The sequence below is a fragment of the Podarcis filfolensis genome (genome assembly GCF_964270895.1).
Source record: "Podarcis filfolensis genome assembly, chromosome: 2".
NCBI lineage: Eukaryota > Metazoa > Chordata > Lepidosauria > Squamata > Lacertidae > Podarcis > Podarcis filfolensis.
In genome coordinates, this window is record NC_139605.1 from 7,375,035 (window position 1) to 7,385,165 (window position 10,131).

A 10,131-nucleotide genomic window follows, 5' to 3' on the forward strand; every position below is an offset into this window, starting at 1 on the left:
TAGCTGAAACTGTCAGATTTGTTTCCTCATTAATATTGCAATTTCTTCTGTTTGTTTCTAATATGTTTTTTTTGAATTATTATTTGCCATTTAACATATTGTGATCCAGTTTGGGCGCAGTTTTAGGGCAAGTTAGCCGTATAAATAAACAGATGTGCCAAACCAGTCACAGTGATCCCCAGGGGAGCATGAAGATTATGGCCAGATGGTTGATCAAGAATCTGAGGGGAATCAGGCTGTGGTACAACAAGGCACAGAAAATTATAATCTCATAGTGCCTGTGGCCATTGCAGAGTCTTTAAGCATTCAATTTATTGAACTCATAATTTATGCAAGAGAGAGGTTTGTATCTAAGAAGATATTGTTGGGTATCAACTGTCAAAATTGAATATTTAAGGATCAGGTGCCAGCTTTAGCTTTTGCAGTCAAATGTTCCTTTGTGTTCAGATCAGGCCTCAGCACAATAATGTAGCATTTGGGAATGAAGATGCAGCCCAGAAGCCCAGCACTAGAAGCCAACATAGAGAAGATCTGCACGGCTACCATGTATTTCCCCTTTGTGCTCAGGTAGGTGGGCACAAAGGAGACCCAAACGCTGCAGAAGACCAGCATGCTGAAGGTGATCAGCTTGGCTTCATTGAAGGCCCCAGGCAGCTTCCTGGCCAAGAAAGCCACCGTGAAGCAGATGGCAGCCAGGAAGCCCATGTAACCGAGGGCAGCATAAAACATGGCAACAGACCCTTCATTGCATTGCAGGATGATCTCTTTAGGCTGGGAGCACGTGTCAGAGTCTGGGAATGGGGGAGAGATCCCCAGCCAGATGGTACAGATGACAATTTGGACACTGGAACAGGAAATGACAATGGAGTTGGCCAAACACTTCCCCAGCCATCTCCTCATAGTGTTCCCTGGCTTTGTGGCCAGGAAGGCCAGCACCACAGTGATGGTTTTTGCCAACACAGAGGAAACAGCAACTGAGAATATAATGCTAAAGGCTGCTTGTTGGAGAAGGCAGGTCACTTTCCCTGGCTGGCCGATGAACAGGAAGGAGGACAAAAATGAAAGCAAGAGGGAGATGAGGAGGATATAGGAGAGGTCCCGGTTGTTGGCTTTGACTATGGGAGTTTTCATGTATTTAATGAAGATTCCTAAAATGAAGCTTGTGGTTAATGACAATAAAAGGGCAACGGAAACCAGAAGGATCCCCAAAAATTCTTCATAGGCCAGGAAGGTGATAATCTTGGGAATACATTGATCCTGGTCCTTGTTTGGATGGTGATCTTCTGGGCATTTGGTGCAATGGTCTGCATCTGAGAAGGAGAAAAAGTCTTTTCATCTCCATCACTTATATCTGTAACTCTCTGTGTCATAATGCATTTTGAGAGAAGAAGATAATGTGGAGGAGGTAACAAAATTAGAATATGCAACAAAGGAGGAAAATGTTAATTGATTTATTTAACCTCTACATGTGTATCCAAAAGAGATTGATGTGACACACAAGGCACTTTTCAATTTTTGTTTCTGAAATAACCTTGTGATGTAGGTAACATTGACAGGCAAAGACCTCCCCACAGAGGTGCACATGGTGTCTTCATTGTACAGTTTTTGCTGTACATGGAAGACACACCTGTTTACCTGGACTTTTGGATAATTGCAATTGGATTTATATTTCTTTCATGCAGTGCTCACAATAGGCCCGTTGTTATTTTCCACCTATTATAGTTTAATCATTTTCATATAATTTCTTGCTTATTCTGTATCCTGCTATCATAATTATAAATAAATATTTTTAAAAATCACTGCTGCTCAGTTATTCTTAATAAATTTTTTAATTCACTTTCTTTTGGGCATGCTTTGGTTCTTTGATCACTGAAGACGTGGTTGGAAATAGCAACAGGAACACATAGTGCATAGTGCATGCTGAGCCCTCTCCCTGCTCCCTGCTTTGTACCCCACATATAACTTCATTTCTGTCGTTCCTTTAAACTCAGTTTCAGTAACTAATTAATTAATGAAGGTGAATAATAACGTAGACACCAGGAAAGAATCCAGATTCAAAAATGCCATCAGAATCTTCACAGAAGGAGTCTCTGAGTAAATCTCTGACCTGTTCTTATTCTCCCAAGGAATGCCCTCTCCCTTGGAGTCAGGTAAAGGAAAAGGACCCCTGGACGGTTAAGTCCAGTCAAATTCAACTATGGGGTACGGTGCTGAATTCCACTTTCAGGCCAAGGGAGCCGGCATTTGTCCACAGACACCTTCCTGGGTCATGTGGCCAGCATGAATAAACTGCTTTTGGCGCAACGGGACACCGTGATGGAAACCAGAGCACACAGAAACGCTGCTTACCTTTCCACCACAGCGGTACCTATTTATCTATTTATCTTTACATTTTTTACCTATTTATCTATGTGTGCTGATATGCTTTCGAACTGCTAGGTTGACAGGAGCTGGGACAGAGCAACGGGAGCTCAGCCCGTCGCAGGGATTTGAACCGCCGACCTTCCAATCAGCAAGCCCAAGAGGCTCAGTGAATACTGAATTTTATTATTTCAGTCACAGACCAGTTCCAGCCCACATACAATATCAAGGAAGTCATAAAACATAATAGGGATACATTTGAATTTGCAATTAGGTGTAACAGGGACCCTCCTGCCAACCTAGCAGTTCAAAAGCACATCAAAGTGCAAGTAGATAAATAGGTACCGCTCTGGCGGGAAGGTAAACAGCGTTTCCGTGCGCTGCTCTGGTTCGCCAGAAGCGGCTTCGTCATGTTGGCCACATGATCCGGAAGCTGTATGCTGGCTCCCTCGGCCAGTAAAGCGAGATGAGTGCCGCAACCCCAGAGTCGTCCGTGACTGGACCTAATGGTCAGGGGTCCCTTTACCTTTACCTATAACAGGGACAATACAGATATAGCAACAGTTAAAAAATATATAAATTAAAACTTAGTCACTAACATATAATCTAAAATTATCATTTAAAACCTTAATCATTATGATAGCACAGCTTGTTCCCTAAGTTTTATGGCAATTGCACAGAAGTTTGCTACCCTTAACAGATCTCAGGATCCTTATCAGTGGTTTAGACCACAGCCTCACCCTCGTCACCCCGCCCTTGGAATCACCCACCTTCCTGAGTGGAGATTGTCCCTTCCGCACATGGAACACAAGAGTAGCAGCAAACTGGATCTCCTTCTTGAACTGCCTTGGCATATCCAGGGTGGCAGCTTTCGGTACACCTGGAGCGAGGCACAGCCTAATAACCAAGACAAGGTATATCAAGCAGAAAATGTTAGGAGCACCTATGCCAATGGAATTATTTCATAGAGTTTGCAAAGCATCCAGCAAGTTCCCTAGTCCCACTGACCTTGTCCATTTATTTCTGGGGAAGCACTTTTTTTTTTTAAGAAAAGGGCATACCGTTTGGTGTTTTCAGGGAACTGCCAACAGCTCAGAGGTGAGAGATGGAGGGGCAGTTTTATAGGGAGCCTCCGAAAATCTTGTGAAGCAGTTCATCTTCTGGCAAGGAGGAAAGCCCCTCCTCCAGTAGAGAAGAGGTGCAGGGACCAGGGGATGCCAGGGAGAGCCTCAACTCCGAGCCTGAGCAAACCAGAGAGACTGGAAGTAAGCCCTTGCCAGCGCCCATTCTGCACAGAAGGCTTCTGCGAAGGGAGGGGCGGAAAAGGTTGGGGGTGACACGACTTTTATGCTGGGGTAGGTACAAAGACAGTCCACTCCCAGATTCTGCTAGCGATTGAGCCAGACATGAACTTACGACGCTCTTCACTGTAAATAGGTTGCACCAAGAATAAAGCCTTGAAAAGACAGGTCAGAGTCTTGCCTGTTTACTCTCGAGCAACCACACCATCATCTGACAGGTGTGTTTGCTTCTTTGTCTCAACTTTGTTATCTCTACCTTCTATACAGAGGGCAAAATAAGACAAAAACAAATCTAGAATAACACCAATAAGAAAATGGTGGCAACAAACCACACTGATGCAATGCAGCCATTGTACATGCAATATCCTGAAGACAATAACGTTAAAAATGATATTTTCAAAGGTGCTTTGAGTACTGGCAAAGAAGGGGGGATATCAACCTCTTTTCAGTATTCTGCTTTGTCCATTTTCCTTCTTCCCTTCCTTCTGATCTGAATAGAACTTCATACCAATTGCCTTTTGGAGTCTGAAATGTGGATTTGCTAAATTTAAGGATTTGAGCCATCTATCATGTTCCTAACTGCTGGGTGCAATCTCCTGGGGATACAATTTGGGTGTTAGAGAAAAGTGGTCTACTCTGTTCCCTGGGAGAAAGAAAGAGATAAATGCTGGTTTTCCTCCCCAGATGAACAGAGAGGAACCTGGCTGGGAAATGCTGCTTATCTTGTCTCAGGATCCTGGGGCTCCAGTATTTCCTTGAGCGCCCCAGATTCCCCTCTGGTCTGTCTGGCAGCATTTACTGGGTTCTTAAGACATAGTTGGTCCACCTTACAAGGCTGTTGTGCAGCAGTTGCACTATGAAGAGTGTAATCAGGCTGTCCTAGCCCCATCCCTCTGTTATATCCTCATACCTTGTTAAACTGCTTGGGCCACTCAATGGCTTCTGGGTTAATGGCGAACTTTAGGCCAGTAGAAGTCACTCTCTCCAGACTCCCAATTTTCACTCTAACACTGGACCCGTTAGGATACATCACCCAGTTATCAATATCAAAGTCAGCTGGCAGCTCCCCATTCTCATCCAAACATAGTCTGCCCATGGAAGTATTTGAACACTGGATTTCTCTTAAGAAAGGGTGAAGCTGGAATGACAGGGGGAACATCAGCATCAAGAAAGCAATGTGGAAGACTGTGACCAGAAGATCTGTGTGCCCGCTCAGTCTACATTCCAGGTGCTTAATTGTTGATGGGCAGCTTAAACGCCCAGCGGATTGGGATATGAGATTTCATCCCTGATTAAGAAACCTGTAGCTAACTCTAAGTAGACTTGCTAAGATGTATAAGACCGAATCAGATAAGTGTTGGAGATGTAATGAGACTGAGGGTACGTTCTATCATATGTGGTGGACCTGTAAAAGGGTAAAAGAGTATTGGGAAATAACTCATAATGAACTGGGGGGAAATGTTTAAAAGTACTTAAAAGCAACAACAACAGAGTCCTTTTTGTTGGGGATAACTCAGGCGGAAATTCCCAGGTGTCAGAAAAGGTTATTTATGTTTGCCACTACTGCAGACTGTGTTTTGTTAGCCCCAAAATGGAAAACAAGCGAGGTCTCAACTAAAGAAGAATGGCAACTTAAGTTGATGGAATATGCGCAGCTTGCAGAATTAACATATAGAATAAGAGAACAAGAGAACAAGAACAACATATGTTTAGAGAAGATTGGAAAGCATTTATTGAATATATGGGGGGAAATTGTGTTTACTTGAAAACATTGGCAGCATTAAGATAAATTCAACAGTGTAAATAATTTTGGATGGATGTAATAATGGAATACTGAATGGTTTAGTTTATATAAAATATGCAGGGATAAAACAGAAATTTAATAAAAATCATTATAAAAAAAAGAAATCTGGATATGGAAGTGTCATATGACATAACCAAAGCAAGCCAAAATGTTCACATTAACCAGAGCCCTTACAAATTGGATTTCCTTCAGAAACGGGCACGGAAAAAATCTTGCTTGTAAATTTGATTCCATCATTGGGACAATGGATACTTTGCAAAAAAGAAAAGAGAAAAGGAAAAGGAAATACCTGCCATTGCCATAACCTTTGATTGGAACATGTGTCTCCTCCATTCACCATTAACATCCACCTGGATCTAGATGAATATGCTGCATTTAAGGCCTGAGCCACAGCTTGAATATTGAGGTAAGCGCTGTAGCTGTCTTGAGACAGGGCTCTCTGGAGCTCTTCTTGGGGCAGATCCTGCAGTTTCTCCTCCTCTGCACATCTTGTCCAGCCTCTCACAGACAGCACATGTTTTGAATATGAACAATGAAAAGCTTCCTCCCAAAATTGCTGAAGAAGATGGGAGCCTGGTATGGAGTCGGCACTTCTGCTGCTACTGATCTTGGTTTTCATTACAAAGGATAAAGCACCATGAAAGTGCTGGAAGATATAAGGAGGATATGACAAATTCAAGTCGATGTCCTGAAAAGCTGTTGTGATCCAGACTTTTGGCCCAATTTGTTTCCCACGTGCTATTTGAATTGCAATAATTATAGCTGAGCCCATTTGAGTGGTTATGTAGCAAACACATACATCGACTTGTCTCCAGGTTCCATATGGTTCATTTGAGCTGAAAATTTTAATTAGATCCTTTTCTGGAAATCTTTTGGACAAGGCAATGCAAATCCCGCTGCCAATCAGCAGAGGCATTAAGTCACTCACAAATCTTCCTCCAGCATCATTGTCCGGAGCAAGGAGGCCGATCCACGTCCACCCAAAATGCAGGAGCAACTTGACAATGCCCTGATATTGAGCTTCTTCTTTGGGGACCATCCGGTAGACAAATGGGGACTGGGTTTTATCTTCAAGAACCTGAGCCATGAAGGCAAAATTGACCTAGTGAGAAAAGAAAGAATTAAAATCGTAGAATTTTGAGGGTCATCTAGTCCTGCGATGCAGAAATCTCAACAAGATCATAATAGAAACTGATAGTGATTTGCTTTACTTCCAGGAACATATCCTTATTAACCTGAAGTGATTAATATTGAAGAAAATTTGTGCTAGCTGCGACTGGGATAGCTCAATAAGTAGAGCACGAGACTCTTAATCTCAAGTCTGCTGCATTATAGGGGGTTGGACTAAATTAGCTTTTCAACTTTCCAACAGGATGTATGATGGTATTGTAGTCCGAAACAGCTGGAAGGTGCTAGGTTGGTGGAGGCTGAAGTTTGAAAACAAAAAAAAGCAGTTTTCTCGTTTTTAATGCCCTCTCTTGACTTCTCTGGAAAGAAAGGTGTAAAAAAAAAGTGGAATTTTATTTGTCCCTCCATGCTGCCACCCTACCTACCTGTGGGATTTTGTAGATGCTTAACATGGATGAAATCTGCTTTGAGATTGCAGAATTTCCCCCTTCAAGAACAGCCAGCAGGTTATTCTGTTTCCCACAGTTATAGTTCGGAATATTGCTTTCCACACCTGCAAGCAGATCTATCGTGGCATCAGAAGTTATCCTTTCATCTAAATGGTTCTCATAGAGGTTGTAACCCAGGGTGATGTTGGGTAAGATCCTGGGATTACTGTTGATCTCCTGGATGGTGAACAAGAATGACAAGATTCGCCAGTACCTGCTGGCAGACAAACTGCAATAAATCAACCAATTTTGAAGCGTTAAACTGCTATTCACCATTTAACAAAAACAAACATATTTGTTCTGCAAATAATAGCTTGTATGTATGCACGCATTTTATTTCTTGAATTTATATCCCTCATTTTTCTCCAAAGATCTCTGCTTTCTCCAATAATAATTTGGGGATATGTGCTCCATTGCAGGAGCTTAGAAGTGCACATGGTCTTCAAAGAACAAAACTGAGTAAAAATGAACCCCATCCCCAACCCCAAAGTTTGTAAAAGACTGGGAAGTTGCAGCAATGCTACTTGCATGGTTTTGGCTGCTTCAGAGAGTGTCTGCATAGATCCCCCAACTGTTTTTCAAAAGTCAACACAGGGGTCAAGCAAGGGCAAGTCCTTTGCCAATGATGACCACTAAGTTGGGAACTAGGAAACAGGGTGTCTCCTTGGTCATTAGAAATCATTTGAGTGCAGGTACCAAACACATCAACCAATAATAATAATAATAATAATAATAATAATAATAATAATAATAATTTACTATTTATACCCCACCCATCTGGCTGGGTTTCCCCAGCCACTCTGGGCGGCTTCCAACAAAAGATTAGGAATACATTAAAATATCAATCATTAAAAGCTTCCCTAAACAGGGCTGCCTTCAGATGTCTTCTAAAAGTCTGGTAGTAGTTTTTCTCTTTGACATCCGGTGGGAGGGCGTTCCACACGGCGGGTGCCACTACCAAGAAGGCCCTCTGCCTGGTTCCCTGTAACTTGGCTTCTCGCAGCGAGGGAACCGCCAGAAGGCCCTTGGAGCTGGACCTCAGTGTCTGGGCAGAACAATGGGGGTGGAGACGCTCCTTCAGGTATACTGGGCCGAGGCCGCTTAGGGCTTTAAAGGTCAGTAGCAACACTTTGAATTGTGCTTGGAAATGTACTGTGAGCCAGTGTAGCTCTTTCAAGACCGGTGTTATGTGGTCTTGGCGACCGCTCCCAGTCACCAGTCTAGCTGACGCATTCAGGATTAGTTGTAGTTTCCAGGTCACCTTCAAAGGTAGCCCCACATAGAGCACATTGCAGTAGTTATGAATGAAATCTGGTCGGCTGAAGGGGTGTGTGAGAAAAAGCTGAAAAATTATTTTTCATATTTTGGACATCCAACTCTCCTAATAAGGAAGTCTTCTGCTCTGTATTATGATATGTATTTATTTTATTTAAAGCCTATTTCTCTTTCTTTCCAGCCAAAAAATGTCACTCAGTGTATTAATTTTCTTAAGACAGTCTGTCAGGCTCATAATTCAAAAACATATGACACGAAAGGGAAAAGGTGGAGATGGAGAAGGAAAGCTTTAATTTAGCGAAGAGCAATTTTCACATGGTCTACTGTCTACTGGCAGATTATTGTAATTATGTGGCATAGTGTCAAAATAAAATAAAAGTAAAATAAATAGAAACTTTGCACTTTGGAAATTGCCTGAATTTGGTGTCACCCGCACCTATCTACCCAAATTGGAATAATATTATGCCTCATTTTGATCCCTGATCTTTTGCATTATGGTGTTGCCAGAAGAGCACTTCCTGCAAAACCCAGGGAAGCTGAAAATGGAATGGATGGCTGGGAATCTATTGCTGGACTCCAACTCCCACCAGTTCCAGCCCAGCCAGCAAGGGATGATGGGAACTTTACTCCAACAATGTCTGGAGGGTCACAGGTTCTGGAGCTTTGAATGGGGGCTATTTGCCTGGTTTAAAAAGCAGCCATTGGAGAGGTGATGGAGAAACACGACATCCATCTGCATAGAATTACTTACCCCTTATCCCTGGTTAAGGGGGTCTGGGAAAAGTTGTATGGAAGTTTTCCGAAAAAATATTTTGGAGATACAATCCCACTAATGAGGAAGTTTCCAGGCCGGTAGTAACTGAGTGCTTCATGCTGGTCCTTGATCAGATTCAAGGGGCATTTTGCTTCCAGGTTCCTAAAGACTCCATGGGGCATGATTAGCAACAGAAGCAGCAACAGAAGCAGCAGCGATCTCATTCTGGCCCTGCCTTCTACATCTCTCATATCAGTGGCTCCTCTCACCTCCAGTGAAAGCAGATCAGAAGAAGCAAGCAGCTCTTCCAAGACCAAAGCTGCAGTGGTTTTACTGATTTGGGTGTTGTTCTGCTGTGACTTCAGAATTATGTAACATCACACATGCATATCCCCTGCCCCCTCCTCTCTCCTGCTTCAGATCTTGACTCAGTCTCAGGAAATATTCTCTGCACTGTCTTTGCTTTCCAGGCACAGTGCAATTAATGACATTGCTATCAACACTCTTGTTGATTCTGATGCCAAAAAATATCTCTCCAGCTCTTACAAGAATAAATCACTATGATTTTGATAATTATAAGTTGAAGAAGTTTCGCATCCACAACTCCCTGAAGTCTTATATGGCTTAAGGGGCAGGTGTACAGCTGGAGAAAAGCGTGTTTGTGATATGCAACTCCAAAGTTTTGAGTCAAGGAAAGGGGATAGGGAGAGTTTGACCTGAATTTTGCGCACAAGTACCTAGGGAGAGGGATGCGGGTGGCACTGAGGGTTAAACCACAGAGCCTAGGACTTACCGATCAGAAGGTCGGTGGTTCGAATCCCTGCGACGGGGTGAGCTCCTGTTGCTCAGTCCCTGCTCCTGCCAACCTAGCAGTTCGAAAGCATGTCAAAGTGCAAGTAGATAAATAGGTACCACTCTGGCGGGAAGGTAAATGGTGTTTCTGTGTGCTGCTCTGGTTCGTCAGAAGCGGCTTAGTCATGCTGGCCACGTGACCCGGAAGCTGTACGCTGCCTCCCTTGG

At 43.1% G+C, this 10,131-nt stretch overlaps 1 protein-coding gene across 1 annotated transcript; it reads right to left on the reverse strand.

Annotated features, from left to right (window-relative positions):
• Positions 1-206: 206 nt before the first annotated feature.
• Positions 207-9,293, reverse strand: LOC310758176 (vomeronasal type-2 receptor 26-like; the record flags this gene model as incomplete). The annotated part of the gene is made up of 6 exons (XM_083604105.1): positions 207-1,310; positions 3,132-3,258; positions 4,573-4,800; positions 5,756-6,568; positions 7,020-7,311; positions 9,109-9,293. The coding sequence occupies 6 exons, from the start codon at positions 9,291-9,293 to the stop codon at positions 400-402; spliced, it is 2,556 nt and encodes an 851-aa protein (XP_083460231.1). The 3' UTR covers positions 207-399.
• Positions 9,294-10,131: the final 838 nt, after the last annotated feature.